General features: G+C 28.4%; 1 protein-coding gene across 1 annotated transcript; it reads left to right on the forward strand.

The window, feature by feature from the left end:
- Window positions 1-4,649: 4,649 nt before the first annotated feature.
- On the forward strand, window positions 4,650-14,231 carry LOC109798366 (spectrin beta chain, brain). Its single transcript, XM_020358600.3, has 17 exons — window positions 4,650-4,788; window positions 5,679-6,054; window positions 6,388-6,625; window positions 7,114-7,397; window positions 8,330-8,479; window positions 8,658-8,791; window positions 8,869-9,406; window positions 9,491-9,585; window positions 9,865-9,927; window positions 10,025-10,113; window positions 10,232-10,297; window positions 10,517-11,143; window positions 11,243-11,314; window positions 11,410-11,480; window positions 11,664-11,721; window positions 12,422-12,686; window positions 12,857-14,231. Exons 2-17 carry the CDS (start codon window positions 5,780-5,782, stop codon window positions 13,489-13,491), a joined length of 3,660 nt encoding a protein of 1,219 aa, XP_020214189.2. The 5' UTR covers window positions 4,650-4,788; window positions 5,679-5,779; the 3' UTR covers window positions 13,492-14,231.
- Window positions 14,232-20,911: the final 6,680 nt, after the last annotated feature.

Consider the following 20,911-nt stretch of genomic DNA (forward strand, 5'->3'; position numbering starts at 1 on the left):
ATGTCTCCAAATTAGTGAGATATTGTCCGCTTTGAGCTCAACCCTCATGGTTTTGCTTTTGGACATCACCTAAAAGGCCACTCTACCAATGGAGACAACTGTGTGTATATAAACTCATATTCATCCTCTCATTTGAACGATGTGGGACTTTGCTTGCATCTCAATATGAATAATACTATTTTTTTCATTTATCATTCTTTTTACTTTTTTATATTGGAAAAGTAATAAGAAGAGATGTTAAGCTTTATATCATCTTGAGGTAGAGCTATTATGAGACAAAAGCAGAAATGTGAGTTATTCATTGTGAGATCATAATTCTCGACCGGACGAAACACTAGAGAGTAAAGACCTCACTTCCCTTTGACAGATATTGAGGAGGAGGGGGGACAAAGTTCTTAGTTTTTTCAAGTAAGAGTATAAATGTGATAGTAATAGTAATTAGAGACAAATGAAAGGTGTGAATAGTAGTCTTGAGAAATGATAGTAATATATTATTTTTATTTGAGTTAATCATTCATACACTACTAGTGTAAAGTTTTTTATGCTGGCAACCAATCATATCTTTTAAAGTTGTTTATTTTATTATTATTTTATTAAATAAGTAACTGACATGACACTATTAAAAAATATGATTGGTTGCCAGTATAAAATTTTTTTACACTGACAATGTATAGGTGATTAACTCTTTTTATTTTACCAAATACACCCTCAAAGAAAAATAGCGGATGTCAATGAAGTTTTTATATTATTAGAATGTCAAAAATGAGAAAATTATTACTCGATTCTAAATATTCTTATCACATTTTTTTTAAATATAAATCTACTTATTAAACAGAAAATAATTTAGTGTATTTTGATATTTTAAAAATATTAAATATATTTGCACTACATGACCAAGGTGATGGTATCACTGGGTACCAATGACTACAATGAGTTTCAACTCGATATAATTTGATGAGATTTCAATGGGTGAACATTGGTCGGGTTGAGTTGGGTTTATCATTGTCCAAACTCAACTTGGATTTTTCTTTGGATCATTTTTTAAAGTCCAAACTCAAGCTGATCAAAACCTATGGATAAAGTTTGGTTAATTCAACTTTGTCATACTATATTAAATTTATCATTATGTATTGTTAAATCATAAAATAAAACATGCACAAAACTTAAATTTAGGTATAATTTACTATATATATTTTAAAATAAATAGTTACATTATAAATATAATATCATGTTGTGAAATGTATTATTAAAATTTTAATATTAATGCACAACAATTAAAAAAAAATTATACTAATGCATCAAGTCCAATTTTAAAAGTTCAAGCCCATTCAAATAAATCACGAGTTGAGTTGAGTTAATAGGTTGGGATATGTCATGTTCACCCTTGGGTTTCATGATGGGCAAAAAAGAGTAATTGAGCCATCAAAATGAGTTTGAGCTTGTCAAACTAACTCGAATTTTCTTGATAAATTATAAAGTTTGAGCTATAGATTTCAAGTCCAAATTAAATGTGAGACTTTTTAGTTTGATATGATAAAGCTCAAGTCATAAATGAGATTCAAACTAGCTAGTTTGATCAATCCACGGGTTGCTCTTTTATTTTATTTTATTTTAGTTTTAGCATTTTAATAAAAGATGGAGTTAGATTCTAAGTGATTAGTTTATAAGACTATATATAAAATTGTTTATAGGACTATATATATAATTGTTTAGGAGATTGTTTTATAATTAGGGATGTTTAAAATTGAACCAATCCAAATAAGATATTGAAAATCCATTCAAAAACCAAAAATCGATGGAAAACTGCAAACTAACAACTTTGTTTAGTTTTCTAATTTTTCTAAATCATGCAATTTAGTTCGTTCTTGAATTAAAATGTAAAATCGATCAAAATCAAATTGAATCACACTTATGTATAAATATGTTTTTTGTTCCAAATGCTTAGTGTAGGTATACAATATTGACACATAAACATAACATAAAAGATGTTTTATAAGTTTGTTATATACTAAATTGTAAGCTACTAAAAGATATTTTTCCCTCCAAAATGTACATTACAATATATTTAATTTAAAAAGTATTTTATAAAATTATAAGTTACTAAACTGAATTTTAGAATGAAAAATTATGAATTATTTATAACATTAAAAAATAATTTTATTTTAATTGACAAATTATATATATATATATGATAAAAAATATTTAATACAAATTAAAAATATATTAAAGAAATTTTTTTACTAAAATAATAAGATAAAAATTGATATTAAATGCATTAAGTTACCGAAAATTTTTAACATTTAATTTGGTTTAGAATTTGGATCAGAAATCTTAAACAAATAACATATTATTACATATTTTTAACTAATTTTTAAATAATAAATTTTTAAAACTGCAAAAATCAAACTGGCTTAATTCAGATTTTGTAATACATTCAAATTGAAATAAATTAAATTACACTTAATCTCTTTATTTGATTTAAGTGACTTTTGAGCGAATAATTGAATGAAATTGCATTTCTAACATCTTATTTATAATATTTAATCATTTATCACAATAAAAACATGTTAATAAAAATAATTATTACAAAAATTGTTGACTCTGGAATTTAGAAAAAAAATTAAAAATGGGTCAGGTTGAAAAATTAAAACCAAGGGATTTGGACGTGAATTTAGAGGATCAAATTACATCCATGTCTTTTTTGACTTGCCAAATTGTGAATGCTATTTTATTTTTTCTCATCTTCTTATCCTTTATATTTTTTCATTCATTTAAATATTATTGGATACTCATTCTCCTTTATTTAATCTTTCAAAAGGTATTATTTGTTTCACCAAGTAAAATTCCACTTTCAACAAAGGATAAACAACTAACATTGAAAAAACATGTTTCTAGGTGAGAATGAAAACTCTCTTCATTCAAATAAACATTTTTAATTTCACATATTAATTTTATAAATTGTCTAAATTTCTCTTAGGGTGTGTTTAAATGAAAAATTTTAAAAATTCAAAGGAATTTGAAATGTTTGAAAATTGAATTGCTTTAATTTAATTTTTCTTCATTTTTTAAATGTTTTAATTAAATAAATTAATTTAAATTTATTAATTTTCATATATTTAATTTAGACATGATAATTTAATTTCTACCATATAAAGATTTTATTTTTAGATATATGTATTTAAAATTTCACAATTAAATTTTACTAAAAATAGACATTAATCAAATTTTAGATAGTTGATAATTAAAAATAATTTTAATAGAGATAATATTTAAAAATTCAACAATAGTTTTAAATGTTTAATAAATAAAAATAAAAATATCAATAATTTTATATCAATATTAATAGAGAAAATAAATATAAGAGAAAGAAGAGAGAGACAAGAAAGAAAAGAGACACATGAGAGGAGAAAGAGGAATCAAGAGAGAGAAAGGAGGAAGAAAACAAATATGAGAAAAGAGTAGAAAAAGAAAGATAAAAGAAAGAGAAAAAAAAAATCCTATAACATTTCGAAAGATTTGGTAAGATTATTGTATGAATATAATATGTATAAATTCTATAAAAAAATCTCGCAAAATTTATCATATAGAATAATTTATCAAATTTTGTATGTTTTAATAAAATAATAAATTTTCGTATAAAAATATTTATATTTGATCCTATAATTATTTGGTTTATTACTAGCTGTGTGTAAAATAATAGATGTAATTATGACATAAAAAATAATAGATGTAATTAAATTTCTAATTACTGTATCTAGTTCTTATTGTATTTTCCTATGTTATTTATATATACACAACTAAACGAGTTTTTCCTAACAGTATTGGTTATAATAAAAGTAAATTTACTCTAGAAAAAAAAATGAATTTTGTCTAATCCGTATTTTGTAGTAACAAAACATCCCACAAAAAAAAATTATTTATTTTGTAGAATTCTTCTTAAAATATTAAAATAATAATAAACGATTATTATTATTTAAAAATCTAAACTAAATATACACATATCTCTATGCTTAAAATTTTATCTTAAGAAAAATAAAAACAATTATATTAAAAAATTTAAGTAACTAGAAAAACTAATAAATTTCTTACAAATTAGAAACATAACTCTTTTCTTGGTTACATTAAAGTCACAACTATTTATGTAATTGTCTAACTTAAAAAAAGAGAGCATAACTTCGATACACTAGAAATACAACTGTTTTACATTATTAAACAATTAAAAATCATGTTTCGAAATAGCTATTGAAAAATTTAATAATTTTACTATACATAAACAAGTTATGATTTATTAAAGTGTATTTAAACAACAAGACATTGGTCTAAATGAAATTAGGAAATAGATCTTCTAATTTTATGGAAAGAAAGTTATAACTTAATACATTTAAATCATTAAATTTGTAATAATAGATCAGATTATAACATGTGTACATTTAAGTTAAAATAATATATTATATATATATATATATATCACAATCTAATTTATTTTTATAAAATATTAAGTTTATGGAATTTAGTGAAGGAAATTGGGTGAGTTTGAAAGAAAAAGTGAGCGTATTTAATTTAAATTTAAATACAGTTAATTTTACACGTGAGTATAGTAACGGAGTAGAGGCGGCGTAGAAGTAGAATGTACAGTAGCGTATTACGGTATTACCCTCCCGCGTTTATTTGGTTCTTGCTGTGACACTTGGTTTCCATGGCTATATAATAAACGTATACCTTCGCCTTTTGGGGACTCGAACTCTGCGACTTTGATCTGTTCTTGACTTTCGTCAATTCCACTTCCAGGTAACCTTAATCTTCTCTTCTTCGCATCGTTTTTCCCTTTTCCATCTCCAAACCCTCTTTTCCCCAATTCAACCTAGGGTTTTTTCAACCTCAATTCCGATCTTTCCGAAACTTGTCTGAACCCTAATTTTCTGTAACGGTCTTGCCTTTCCGGTTTTACTGCCGAATTTCGCTTCAATTTCGTTTTATTTTTAATTTTTTTAATCGGGAAGGGGGGAAAATCGTTTTCGCTTCTGCTTGTCGTGTCTGAGTATGCCGTGTTCTGCATTTTGTTTTATTCGTTGTGTGGAATTTGGTGTTTAGGTTTCGTGGAATTGGTAATGTGTGCGTTAGGGAGTGTCGTTCTTTGATTACGTTAACGTAGGATTCTGAGTTTAAGTCGGTTACTGTTGATTCTTAGCTGGAGAAACATGGCTTCGTCAACTTTATTGGGAATGTGCATTTGTCTATTGAGCATTGTTTAGTGAAGTAGTCAGTTTCAGCTTTCCTTTTCCTTTTCCTTTTCTGATCGTGTGGTATGTTAGCGAGTAATCTATGCTGAGTTTTGTATGCAATGGTTATTAATTTCGTTGTAATATTATGCGCTGATTGGATCAACTTTTCGATAAACACTTACGGAGGAGTAAATAAGAAGGTAAAATGAATTGAATGTCTGGGGTTAGTCAAAATCTATTTATGCGCCTCAACTTTTGAAGAAGTTAGATGAGGGAATTTCTATTTAAGTTAAATGTATAAGTTGATTTTAACCTATGGGAGTAGCTTAATTCATTTTATCTTCGTATTCTCTTCTCCTATAAGTGTTTATGGAAAAGCTTATCCAAACAGGGTCTTTATCTAGTTGTTACTGCTGTTATTAAATCTTTATGAATACTTCTGCTCTGCATTATTAGGTTACGGGCAGGAATTCAGAGACTCAGTTTGATCTTGGGGTGCGAAAGAAAGAGACTTTCTTTTGACATGCCTTCTAAGCTTTAGTAAGGCTGGCAGCTTAATGTTGAGTTCTGGGAGTAACTTGAACAGTAGCAGCAGCAGCGGGATAACTTCTTCGGATATGCCACCCTTGCCCCAGTGTTTGCCACTAGATTCAATTACAGTAGGCAATAGAAAATATACAGGAGAGCTAAGGAGGGTTCTTGGTGTCACTGCTGGAAACACATCTGAAGACCATTCTTTTGGTGGTTCACATCCTAAACCCATGGCTCCAGGAGCCTCAGGTGAATTAAAGCACTTCAAAGAAAGTGTACAAGATGCTTCCAGAAAGGCGAGGTATATAATTGTTATTCTACACAATTTCCTTTAACATATTCTTCAGATCTGAAAAGTTCTATTTGTAAGGTTGAGTGATTTACAAAATTTAGTATGGCTAGGTCAACTTTGAAATGAATGGTCTCCTTACAGGGTGTAATTGGTGACTGGTGACAATATTAGTATGTTTTTGACTTTTTTTTTTCCTGACAACCATAAAACCTGTAGAAAACTTGTGTTTATGTTTTGTCTATATGTTGAAGCATTAGTTTCAAATGTAAATTGTATGCCCCTTTTATTTTATGATAGTATATTCATATTGATGTTCTAAGAGAAGTGTAAAATGTTGATCAGGGATAGATCAAAAATGCTTGGGGAATCTTTGTCTAAACTGGAGAAGTACGAGGCATTAAACATAAAGAAGCGGCAAAGGGCGGATTTATCAAGTGATAGGGGAGGTGGAGTAAACTTGACGAAGATGGGTAACCAGATTCACAAAACTCCTAATGATAATCTAACTCAGAGATCAGAAGCAAAGGCCTCAAATTCAATGCTGAACAAGCGAATTCGTACATCAGTGGTAGATGTGCGGGTGTGTATGTGTTGCACTACTGTTTTTTCTGTGTATTTATTATTTATCTGTGTAGTGCAAGATGCAATTATTAAAATACTTTATTTCAGACCTGTCATATACATTATTGCATCCTTTTTAACAACAATGACTTTTAAATTTTAATATTTGTGAGTGCTTAACAGGAATAAAATATATACTTTATTAAATCACATTTAAATTTTCAAGCTACTTTTGAATCCCAAAAGAAGGATTCAAATTGCTTCAATCCTAGTTTAAACATTTTAGGATGGAATAATTTGAATCATCTATCATCTCAATCTCCAAGTAAAACATTGATGTATGATAATACTGATGTCAGATTGTAAAAATGGACATAATTTTAATGCTCTGTTTTCTTCTTCAAGTGCAAAACACAAAGTTGTAGATTTATTAATTTCTGATAATAATCTATTTGTCTTCATTTTCATTCTTTCCTCATGATTTTGCTCACTCTGCTCTGCTCACAGGACGAAAGTAGGTCTCCTGCTATTGGAAGGCCACGGATGGTCACAGAAAAGGATGGAAATCTGATTCAGACACTTGGTGGGAGCTCTGTTCGAAATGAAGAGAAAACACGCAGATTACTTGCTGGTGCTGGTGGTGAAGGTTTGGATAACAAAATAAAGAAGAAGAGGTCTGTTGGAACTGTAGGTAACAGACTTATAACTGGTGAAAGGGATGTAAAACGAACTGCTCTTCCAAAGGCAAATGCTGATCTGAAGACACGACTTTATGATGCTCAAGGTTTCAGGTAGTTATTTGTTTTTATTTTATTTTTCTCTTTTGAATTGCAATATATATTTTTCAAATATAACATTAATTTTGGGTGGAGGATGTGTTGAAGGCTTTTTAGATATTTCTGTACATCTTATATGTGATGATCATTTATCTTCATTTATGTCATTCCAAAGGAACCCATTATGTGTCCCATTATCGATACTCTCTGATAATATCATCAGTGATCAATGTACTTATCTGGTTCATTGAGTAATCTGTTGCTCTTGTTCCTTTTGCAAAGCATTCTTGTTATTTACTATTTAGAAGGGGGAAAAAAGACTTTCTAACTTGCATTCTCTTCATTGGCTATTAAACAGAAGTGGAGTCTGGGTGGGCATTTTTTGTTTTGTTTGGTATAGGTAGAGCTTTCATATTGGGGGTCTTGAAGATAAAGCTCTGATGCACAACCTTTGTTTCTATACACTTTTTTTTTCCTGTTTGGTGATTATAAAACAGATACTCTGAATAATTACCTGTATAGAAGTCATTCTTAAGTGGGGGCTTCTTAGTCATATCATATATATATATATATATATATATATTTGCATCGAAGTTAATTATGTTGAATTAGCTTCATTGCTATAGGGTAGACTCAGTTCAGTTTGAAAATTCCATACTTTTAGTATGAAATTAAATTTTTAAGTGTTTATTGTTTGTTTATATTCTTCAATTGACTAACCTATCACAACCTGCATTATAAAGAAGCTAATCTGCATTATATTGTTTGATCTTTTTCTCCTGCTAATCTGTTCCTCTTGTAATTTTCCTCTTTGGAATTTTGTTTACTTGGGTAACTCTTCAAATCATAGGTAGTCACGTTATTGTCAAATGGTTTGATGCAACTTGTCATTGGAGAACAGAAAAGAAAAACTAAATCTTTGTATTAATAATGTTTTTGTGGTGCAGATTGAAGCCACTTTCTGGATCTGGTGGGAACAAGTCTGAGGGCTCTTCAGAGCTTACTAATACACGCATGATGCTTGCAAGTGAGCAAGGTGCTTCTCTTCACAGGGAACACATAGCTGAGCAGAGAGTTATGACAAAAGGAAACAACAGGTTTAGCATATCTTGTCATTGCCATGGTCTTAATATATTTCTACATCTTAGTTGTTCTATCAGTCAATTTTGCAAGATTCTAAACTAAGATTTAATGCTTAGTTTTAACTGGTCCTTGTTTACATTTATGTGTTGATAGCTATTTACAAATTTATTTATTTTTTGTTTCTATAAACAGGGCAAACAGTCAGGAGGACCCAGCAAGCAGCCCTAACACGGTAATAAGAAACAAAGCATCTCGGGCACCAAGAACAGGTTCAGTTAGTGCACTAGAATCATCCAACATTCAACCTTCTTCTACAACTTTTCAAGGTAGGTAATGCCTTCATATTCTAATATAAAATTTCAGTGGTTGGTATGGAAAATAATCAAACGCTTTTTACACATAGGTTCTATGAATTCAATGACCCAGTGGTGTGGTCAGAGGCCACCAAAAAATTCACGCTCACGAAGAGTTAAAGTAGTTTCTCCTGCCTCACGGAATCTCGAAGTACAGGTCTCATCCGAAGGCTGTCTAACTTCTGATTTCAGTCTTAAAGCTTCTTCTGCTGGCAACAATGGATTTCAACCAGCAAGCAGTGTAGACAACAGCACTCCAAAATATAAAAGGCCACATGATGATATTTCATCTCCCTTTGGATTATCTGAAAGTGAAGAATCTGGAGCTGGGGAAAACAAAATAAAAGAGAAAGGAGTGAATGGCAGTGACTTTTCTATAGCTGCAGATAAGGCTGGGACTTCTATGTTTCAAATGAGGAAGAATAAGATATCAACAGATGAATCTGGAGATATGGTGCAGAAACAAGGAAGAAGTGGTAGGAATTTTTCATTAACAAGGCCAGGACTCCCTTCTGGGAGGGAGAAGCCAGAGAATGTACCAATAATGAAGCCAGTACAGGACATGAAGCCGAATGATAAGAGTAAAGCGTACGTTGATTTTATTTTTAGATCTAGTTATCCTTTCCCCTCCATTTTGCCAAAACTGTCCTCATACTCTTTTGTTGAATGCAGCAAATATGGACGCCCTCCTTCAAAAAAGCAAAAAGAGCGTAAAATTTTGACTCGTGTAGGGAAACAACTGAACATTGGTTCTTCTGAATTTGGAGGTAGGGTTGATATTTAAAAGCTAAGCTTTGTTTATTTTGGAATTTTAGTTTTATGGTAATGGTGGCTAAATCTGTTTGCTTTGCTTATAGTAGTGATATTAGCGTGTTAGGTTTACCAACTGGGATATTTTTACTAGTTTTTATGTCATAGCACTTTGCACTGTCCAGCCTTGTCGAGTCTACCATATCAAATGATTTTCAATACATAGTTTGTCAAATATTTTTATCTATATTTGTTTTTCATCAAGTTTCACACACCATATTCAAATGACTGTCTAGGTGAATCTGATGAGGATCGTGAAGAATTATATAAAGCTGCAAATGCTGCTCGTAATGCTAGCAGTATGCTTCTTGAACCATTTTACCTCCTCCAAAATGTTATTCTTTTTTATACTCAGTTTTATATTTCACTAGTATTTATTTATTTATTTTTTTGTAGAGCTTGCTTGTTCGGGTCCATTTTGGAATAAAATGGAGTCTATTTTTGCTTCTATCAGCTTGGATGATGCATCTTACTTGAAGCAACAGGTAACAACTGGTTTTTAACATGTCATGTTTTTCTGGAAATGTGAATTTACCATTTGACTCTTAACATGTTGAATAGATTCTGACTTACTGTTCTTTTGTTTTTTGGTTGCTGAATCAGCTCAATATTTCTGAGGAGTTTGAGAAAAGTTTTTCTCATATGTTTGGCATTGATCATGATCTGTTGGTAAGTGTTTGGCATCATACATTAACTATCCTATATCTTTCATCTTCCTTATCAATAATGAAGAACTTCTGCATATATATCCATCTGTAAATTTAAGATCTTCACAATTGCACCACAATTTTCATCTGGAAAAAAAATTGTAAAATGGAAATAAAGCCACTTAAACCCCAAGCTAAACCTTTAGAGGGATGTGGTAACACATGATTATTTTTTCCTCAGAGTGTTGTTATAAATAACAAGACCACTGGCTCAGAGGAAGGCAAGAGAAGTCACTGTGATGAAGAATCAACTAAGTTTGATGCTTTAGGTGGAAAGAAGGACACAGAAAGACTGGACAAGGTTACCCCACTATTCCAAAGACTTCTTTGTGCTCTAATTGAAGAGGATGAAAGTGAAGAATCATATCACCAAAGTGATGCAAAGAATATATCTCGACAATGTGCTAGTGATGATTCTCACTGTGGTTCTTGTAATCAAATTGATTTTGAACCCAAAGATCGTGATAGAATGGATTCTGAAGTTGAATCAGAGGTAGATCTTCCAATTCAGAAGAATTGCATGTTGGATAGACTGTCTTGTGAAAAGAGCACCACATCCAACACATTTAGGTACCCAAACACATCCAGTTCTTTACAAAGCACTGGAGTTTGGCAGGACGACGAAGAATTTTGCCTTTCGGATATCACACACACCAGTGAAATATGTTCAAATGATGTTGATCAACTGCAGCCTGCTGAATTAAGTGTTCTTAGCTTTCCTTCTCCTGATGGCCAGTATCAGCTGATGTCACTGGATGACAGACTGCTGCTGGAGTTGCAAAGCATTGGGTTATATCCTGAAATATTGGTAGGCTTTTATTTCATACAGGGAATTAAAAATTTCTGTTACTTGAAGCTCTTACTATATTCATAGCTATACATGTTAAACTTACTTTGTTTGGTGCAGCCTGACTTGGCTGAGGAAGATGAAGCTATAAATCAAGACATTGTGAAACTTGAGAAAGCATTGTACGAACAGGTGTGTAATGAAAGAATTTTCTTTGAAGTTTTGATCACATATATCTGCTTGATCTCACGTTGGGTCCATTCTTATTTGCTATCTCTTATTAATAGAATGGGAGGAAGAAGAATAACTTGGACAAAATTGATAGTGCTGTTCAAGAAGGGAGGGACATGGAAAGGCAGTAAGTGCTAATTATGTGTCATGTTTTGCTTCTGATCCCTCTCTATCTTCAATTTCATTTTTGTTATAGCTTATGTCCTAATTTCCTTTTTTACTTGGCAGCATTCATGACACAACTTTCCAATTTGAGTTTGTGCTTAAGATATTGTTGATTCTTATTAAGATTGGCATGTTTATTTTGCAGGAAGATTGAACAAGCTGCGTTTGACCATCTTATTGAAATGGCTTACAGAAAGAGATTGGTAATAAACATTACTGTGTCAATCTTTTATTGTATTTTAGTAGGATTTACAAATTTCCTTACCACTTTTCTAGTTATAAAATCTCCTGCTTTTTATACTTGATTAGTTTAGAGTTTGGACCTTGTAAATAGTCTCTGGTGCACTGCAGAGCAACATATTTAGTTGCATTACAGATACTATTGAGTTCCATATTCTACCCATAGGAATCTAAGGTCGGCTTCAAAAAGCCTACGTGCTTAAACACCAAATTGGTCCTTCTTGGACTTGGTTTCGGTGTAGAGAATGAATTCCTACTGGCTTAGTCATATACACTTTTTTTTCTTAGTCTTAGAATTAGGGCTTGGGACCTAACACGATCCTTGATCCCACAAAACTGGAAATTTAAGGACTACCCAAGTCGTAACTTAACTTTTCTGTTGCATTGGTGCCTTGTTTCCCCATAAATTCTTAGTAGTTTCTATGATTTTGGTTATGACCTGCTATCTTTTGTGTGACAACTGGACAAATACTCACAGATAGACGAATCTCTACATTTAATGTTGCCTTTTCTGCATAACTGGTTTAGTTGAAATATTGAATTTTGGGTAATGTAGGTTACAATTCTTTGCTCACTGACTATTGGTAATATTGTTTTAATGAACAAATCTAGCCATTCATTAGCCATAATATTTTTTTTTTTATGAATTTAAAATATTTGCAGGCATGCCGAGGAAGCAAACATTCAAAAGGTGCAGTTCACAGGGTGTCTAAACAAGTTGCTTTGGCCTTTCTCAAACGGACTCTTGGAAGATGTAAAAGATATGAAGAAGCTGGCATTAACTGCTTTAGTGACCCTACCCTGCAAAATATAATGTTTGCTCCACCTTCACGTGAGAATGATGCACAACCTGCTGAATGCATGGTCTCTGGGACAGCCAGTAATACATGTAACAAAGCTCCCCATCAAATTGAGGCCAGAAAATCAGGTATTCAAAATTATGCTTTTGTTTACTTTTATGATATCAGTGGATGTGTCGTTACTCTTTTAACATATTAGGTCTTAGAATCCCCTGCTAACTTGAAGCGAATTCAGATTTGTCCGAGTCAGTTGGTTGATTTCTCCCCCCTTTTATTTTTCTGTTGTCTACTGCTACAGGTGCAGTTTCTAGTGCTTCGGAGAAATACGATTGCCATAGAGATTATGCAGACAGGGGATTGGTTGATTCTTTTCAAGGTTCAATTCAGTCATCAGAGCAAGCATCATCCAAGAATGGGTCCGTGTTTATCAAAGAAAAGAAGAGGGAAATGCTGGTCAACGGTTCTTCCTCTAGAGCATCAAATCTAGAAGGTGCTGTTCATGGTGGAGTGAAGGGAAAGAGAAGTGAGAGAGAGAGGAATCAGAGCAGACAAAATTCTATTGGTAGAGCTGGACGCATGTCCCTGGACAGTAGCCCAAATGAGAACAAACCAAAAGCCAAGAAGCAAAAGACTAGTGCTAGTGGACATGATAGGTATAAGGAAACAAAGGAAGAATCTGCTGTGGCTGATACAATCAATAATAGTAGCAAAAATGGGGCAACATTATCTGGTAACCAGGACAATTCTCAAATAAATGAGTCCAATGACTTCGGGAATTTGCCACTACCTGATTTAAGTTCAATTGAAGAATTTGGTGGGGCGCATGATCTTAGTTCTTGGTTGAACTTTGATGAGGATGGTTTGCAAGACCATGATTCTATTGGCCTTGAAATACCAATGGATGACCTATCAGATTTAAATATGCTTATGTGAAGGGATGTGACTTAGACTCTACTGGTTACACGTATGATATCTGAAGGAGAATTTGTATGTATTCAGTGAACCTTGCGGGCATCAAGATCTGGAGGGAGTTTTTGTGATTGGGATGGATTGTTACGAATTTTGACACATTTTATAGGGTAAACAGAGTGGTGGAGACTTAAAATTGCAATTCGATATATATATTTTTTGCCTGGGAAGTTGTATAGAGGAAGCTACAATCATGGATTTCATGAAATTGCTTTTAGATTCCTTCTCTTATGAATCTAACTGGTTTTTCCGGGTTAGAGGCATGGTCTCTGAAATGACTTCCAATTGGAGATTAGATTAAAGCGCTATGCCATTCATTTAATCAGAGGAGACTGGGTGGTTTCATTTCTCAAGCTGTGACTTAAGCTTCAGCTACCATGCAATGTAAAATGTTTTTGTTCTTATAGCCTGTAACTGGCATAATGTTGGTTGATGATATGTTAATTAATTTTTCTGGGATTAAACTCGCTAATTAATCCCATATGTAGTGTCCTAGGACTCATCATTGACAACTGATTCTCTTACGGTTGCATAATATAGCTGAGCAGAAAAACGACCCATGTCTTGCCTCTAGTTTCGGGTCTCTATTTTCTGTTGATTCTCAGCATTTGCCTTCACTGTTCAAACAAGTAAACTGTGTTTTACAATTTCGATAATGACACAAACAACTAACGCCGCAAGAATGATTCTTTTGATCTATTTTAGTCCTTTGTCTCGTGGTCATTCTGATTTTATTTGTACAGATTTGTCTTCCCTTTTGCTGATTGTGTTCATTTTAAGCATTCAACTTGTTTTTCCCATTGTGTTGTTTCCATGTAGTAATAAAGAAATAGCTTGATCGTAAAAAACAAGCATGACATTATTTCATATATAATACACGTCATGAAGTCTTCATGACAAAATGCCATGATTTAGATCTATTTTGACTGTTACTTATTTATCAACCGAGTTATTAAACAGATAATGAATAGCCACTCAAGAATTGTACCATCATAGATTGGGTTTCGTTGCCCAATCTGCTTCAGAATACAAGTCATAACAATTAGGCTTATTGTTGGAAGCACAATACATTCTCTTAATTACTTATTTAGTTGTTGATATATTCTTGCATAATTTATATATGTGGGTTTTCAGTGAAATACTAAAGTGCGAGTATTTCCTTCTTTACCATCTCCTCGATGTGTAGATCAAAAGTCTACTAGTTATGATTTTAATAGCACCGACCCCACGGAAATATAGCTTACCTTCACATTTTTCAAAAGAAAAATCACGTGTAGTGATAACACATAAGAGAGAAGTCTTCACTTGCAATTCAAAAAAATAAATTAAAACAGTGACCACACTCCCAAAAGTTTACCTGACATAATATCTTTTATTTTTTTTCAACATTCAAAATAAAAATTATACTAATGAATTAACTTTGATTTTTTGTAGGGGTGTATTTATTAACTTTGATATACCTCGTTATTTATGAGTATACGTATTCAAAAATTATTACTTATATTTTAGTTAAATAATATATTATTTAATATTTTAATAATAAATATTTGATAAAATTAAAATTTAATATATTAAAATACTTAGTACGATCCTTTATGATAGAAACAAATGAGTATATTGTTTTTTTATTCTAATTATAAAAAATAAGTAGTTACTTTAAGATGTATTAATTATTGATTTTCTTTTATATCTTCACGCAAGCAGATAAATTTATTAATGTATTAATAATACAAGTGACATTAATTAGTAGAAAAATTTATTTCTTGAATTACGTATAGTGTAGTGTTATTTAATGTTATCATTATTTAAATCAATCCATTTAAATGGTGTTTTTAGAATGAAATTTAATTCTATAACATCAATAATGAAAAGTAACCATCTTAAATACTTTAATTTTTTTAATGGTTAAAATATTTTTTTAATCTTTATAGTTTTAATTACTTTTACCTTTTAGTCCTTATAGTTTAAAATTAATTTTTTTAGTTTTTATACTTATCTTTTTCAATCATTTTTAGTTCTTATAATTTTAGATAAATTTTTTAGTCTTTATACTTGTAGTTTTTTTTAATCATTTTAGTTTTTATCGTTATATTTTTTGTTTAAATATGTTTTTAGTCTCTCAAGTTTAAGGTAAATTTATTTTTAACTCCTCAAATTTAAAATTATTATTTTTAGTTTTGTAATTTTCAAAAATCTTGTTTTTGTTCTTCAAATCACTAATAACATATCTGAAAGTGATAGATTGAAATAGTTATGCATTATGAGTTGAGTTTAATGTGATGTTTTCATTAACAGGGACATAGTAGATAAATTTGATGCAACACTATTTGATAAATTTCCTAGCAAAATTTGAGTATAAGGACTTAAACAAGATTTTTTGAAATTTCAAGGACTAAAAAGATTAGTTTTAAAGTTGAGAAACTAAAAATAAATTTATCTTAAATTTGAGAGACTAAAAACATATTTAAACTTTTTTTATAATGTTATCTCATTTGTACTGATGTGTCAAAGATATTAATTCAACTTTGTGTATCTAATGGTAAATTTATTTTGTTAAAATTACTCTAATTTAGGTCTTTCAAAGTTTTGTGTCTTTACTTATATAACGCCCATTATTAAAATGCATTTTTTTTACACTTATAAAATTGAAGACATATACTATGTCAACAAAAAAAAATGTCACAAAAAAATAAGGATAGAGACTAAAAAGATTAAAAAAATTACAAGTATAATGACTAAAAAGATCTTTATCTTAAACTATAAAGACTAAAAATGATTGAAAAAGATAAGTATAAAAAAAATTATTTCAAACTATAGAGACAAAAAGTAAAATAAGTAAAACATAGAGACTAAAAATTAAAGTACTTTAACCTTTTTTATCTATAAAATTTATAATACTGATACCAAAGTTTGAACTTAAGACCCTGCTCATTTTACTCAAACTCCCATCACTAGATATACTTTTATTTATTTTAATAAATTACCTATTTATTTCTTATATAAAAGATCAAAAAGGGTAATTAATTATAAAACATTATACAAATTTGGTGTAGTAAAAAATAATTAATTAAATTTAAAATCAAAATATAAAAAAAATATGAGATGAAAATATAAAAATATACTTACGAATTGTGAAAAAAAATTAAAAGTTAAAAGTATGGTTTTAACTATTATCAATTTTAATATATCATATAATTTATATAATAAAGCACTCAAATTAGCATTTTCTTCAATATTTTTCACCGATAAATATTTGCATACAAATTAGGCCTATTTAATTAGTTGATATCTATTAAATTTGTGATAAATTAGTTTTAACATTGATCGCTGCATGATTTTCAAGTTAAATTAAATTGTTTTAAATAATTACGTTAGGGAACTATTTATAATGATCCATGTGACTCATGAATCATAACAGTACTGATTGAAAAAAATCTGACTCATAACAGTAGCAATGGTAATGCAACGAGCACTGCTATGCAGGCCGAATAATATTCCTAATCATAGGCCGAATTATTAAAATATTATTATCTTTTAATAAATATATTATAAAATAATTATTTAATTTAATATTTTATTATTTAAATCAATTTTTTAATAATTCAGAAGAAATTTCGACGTCTTCTTTCGGAGGATGCATCATTTTCCTAATGTAACCTAATAAAGCATAACTTTTAACATGATCATTATATTATACTAAATTTAAATAACGAGAATATTAAAATAAATAAATTTATTTTACATAAAAAGGTTTATAAATTTATTTAAACGTATTAATATGCTTTTATACCAAAAGTGTTCTCTCATATTATTATTTTAAGAGTAAATTATACTTTTTCTTAAAAAATACAAATATTTATTTTCCCGTACATATAAAAAGAAAAAACACAATATCATATTGTCTTCTTATGTTAAAAATTACGGTTTTCTCCTTTGATAAATTTCAATATACAACACTTTATCTATTTTTTGAGTTTTTTTTTATTAACTTTTGTTATAAAAAAATTATTACCAAAATATCATTCACATTAACATGATCTAAAAGATGCAAGTATTACACCACCTTTCATTTTTATGCTAAGATAATCATCTTTTTTATGTTAACAAATATAAATATGTTACACTTAAAAAATTTGTCGCTTAATTTACATATTTATTTATTATTATTTTAAAAAATATCATGAATATTGCTAAAATTAATTATATATATTTTTGAAAATATTTTAATTATTATGCTCACAAAATATTTTTTAAAGTTATTAAAATGCAAATAATGTTTAAATATAAAGTACTAAGATAATATTTAATCAAATCAAAGTAGTTAATGTAATAGTTTTAAAAATGTTTAAATAAAATAGTATTTTATTATATTTTACATTATTCATAGACATAATTCACACAATATTTCAAAGCTGACAACTAATGATTAATTTTTGTGTTTTTACTGACAAAATATTATTTAAACAAACAAGAATTGGATATGAGAATATCATGTTAATGTCTTGTATTTTATGACAGACCTTATAATCACTGGATCATAATACTTATTATATAGTATTAATTATGATTTTTTTTTCACAAAAATTATAATAATGAACAATAAAATTCAAACTTAAACCCTAAATCTTAAACATAAAACTCTACGCATATTGAGTTAATCTCTACTACTAGGCTGACCGATACCCAAAACAAATAGCTGAACCTAAAACTCTTAATTTTTTTGGATAAGTAATTGAAAAATACAATCGAAGAAAAATACGGTAATATTTGATAAAACAAAATACTAATTATAGATAAGAAATGATACTTTCGGTGTATAACATGCAATAAATTTTGAAATTTGAAATATGAAATAGAATTAAGAAAAACAAATTTGATCCTATTAAATGTAATAAATATAATGCCATTTTATTCATATTTTGAACGGACTTAAATTTACTAAATTAATCTTAATCTGGATGCAATTTTATTAAAAGAAGAATCTATTTCAATGTTAATAATTTATATCACAAGATTAAATTTAATATAGTATAATGTCATTTTATTAATATTTTGATATTTTGAGCAGACTTAAATTTACTAAATTAACTTTAATTTAAGTAAACTTTTTTAAGAGAAAAAACTATTCAAATATTAACAAATTTATATCATAAGATAAAATACTAACTACAAATAAGAAATGATATCTACATTATATAACATATAATAAAATTTGAAATTTAAAATATAAAATAGAATTAAAAAAAACTAATTTGATCCTATAAAATGTAATCTATATCTATCTATCTATACTTATAAAGATGATACATTTTGGTAATGGTAACTATCATTTTGGTTTCTATTTTTTAGTGGACTATTATACTCTTTAGATATAAAAAAAAAAAATATTCCTTTTTGAATAACTATCAGCAACTTCTAAAAATTTTCTGTGTAACTATTAGAGACATGAAGTGTCCCACTCGTAAAGTATAATGTCATTTTATCATTATTTTTAACAGACTTAAATTTACTAAATTAACCTTAGTTTAGGCAGATATTTTTTAGGAAAAAAATATATTTAAATGTTAACAACATCATGAGATTAAGATATTATTTAATTGATATTATTAATAAAATATTTTAATAAATATATAAATAAATTAGTGTTTTATGATAAAGTATTATTTATTATATTTAATAAATATAATGCTAAAATATATATAAACACACACATATATATATATATATATATATATATATATATATATTATTTTCTAAATTTTATTTTATTTTATTATTTTAATAAATTATTTTTATATCTTTATACTTTTAAATTTAATAATATAAGTAATGATATTTTGGACATTATACTAAAACTGTTTTTAAATTCTCTTCCCTCTAAATCACCGATATTGGAGAGAGTTAAAATTAGATGGGAAGCAATTTTGTTCGGCTTCATTCTTTTATCTTCTTTTTTTAAATCTCTCTTTTTCATTTTTTTTTCTAATCAAACATTATGTAAATATTTATTATTAAAATATAAATAATATTTATTCAATTTAAATATAATTAATAATTATATATATATATATATATATATATATATATATATATATATTCATATATAACGTGATATATCAATGTTAATACATCCCTTAAAAACAAAGTTAATACATTGATATAATTTCTTATTTTGAATGTTAAAAAAGAGAAGATATAACCGTGTCAGTGTGTGTTATCAAAGTGTGGTCATTATTTTTATTTACTTATTTTTTTAACGTTACCACAAGTTAAAGCTTTTTTATTTTTAAAGAATATTAATGAGGTCGAGACATATTATATTTTTATTAAAAAAATAATAATAAAAGTATTTTAGTTCAATTGATATTATAATTTGTTCTTATATTTCAAGGTTTTAGGTTCAAGTTTTGAATTTGATAAAAATATTAATTTTTTTAATAATAAAAGAACATAATAATCTATTAAATATAAAGATCAAAGTAATTATTAAAAAGAAATATTTTTTTATATACTAATATAGATGAGACTAAACTTTATCTCCTGTAATTAAAATTGTAACCAAAGTTTTGATCTACATATCAAAGTTGGCAGAAGCGTGATTCACAAATAATTTAGTACATAAAATTATGTTTAATGAAAAAAATACGTATTTTGATTAAAAAAAGTAGAAAATTATGAGTATATTTTTTAAATTTTTATTAATTTCAACTTAATTGATTCTTAAACATACTATATGTAATTAGTACCTTTCAAAACATCAAGCATATAGGATAGTCTGGTAACATAAAGTATGGCCATTTTATGACTCAACACAAAAAAAATAAAATTGTTTGATATTTTATATATAGTTAACTATTTTCTTTGGTTTCAATACTTTAATATTGCAGGTCCTAGTCCTACTCTCAATCTCATACATTACTACAAGTAATGACAAAGGCAGCAATATTACTTTGTTATAAAATGATACCTAATCTAAAGAGACGTATGCATTAAACTAATATAATTAAATTGAAATTGTCCTCTAAAATCTGATCAAGATTGGACGGTTAATATATAAGCACGCCGATAATGACCCATATTGCTAATAATTTAATCCCTATTGCTCATAATTGATTCAAAAGTAGTAGACAAATCTTGAGGCTCAAACTAATAGAACTATAAAAATAAAATAATTGACTAACCGATCTTCTTCTAGACCATGTCAACTAATTTCCATTCCTACATCCAATTGGAGGTTGCTCCAAATTCTTAACAAATGAATATCACAGGCTGCTAAATGCTAATTCAATAAGATATGCCTTACAAAAAATATTCTTTATATAAAAAGCACAAACATTATTCAATTATGTACTTTAAAACAATTATGATGTATTCTCTCCAATTT

The sequence above is a fragment of the Cajanus cajan genome, chromosome 8, assembly GCF_000230855.2.
Source record: "Cajanus cajan strain Asha chromosome 8, NIPB_CcT2T_4, whole genome shotgun sequence".
Taxonomy (NCBI): Eukaryota; Viridiplantae; Streptophyta; class Magnoliopsida; order Fabales; family Fabaceae; genus Cajanus; species Cajanus cajan.

Bases quoted from the DNA above. Each gene is read 5' to 3' on its own strand.
- LOC109798366 (XM_020358600.3), top strand. From the start codon at position 5,780: ATGTTGAGTTCTGGGAGTAACTTGAACAGTAGCAGCAGCAGCGGGATA. The intron at 8,792-8,868 runs GTAGGTAATGCC...TTTTACACATAG, and splicing joins TTCTTCTACAACTTTTCAAG to GTTCTATGAATTCAATGACC. The intron at 11,722-12,421 runs GTAATAAACATT...AAATATTTGCAG, and splicing joins TGGCTTACAGAAAGAGATTG to GCATGCCGAGGAAGCAAACA.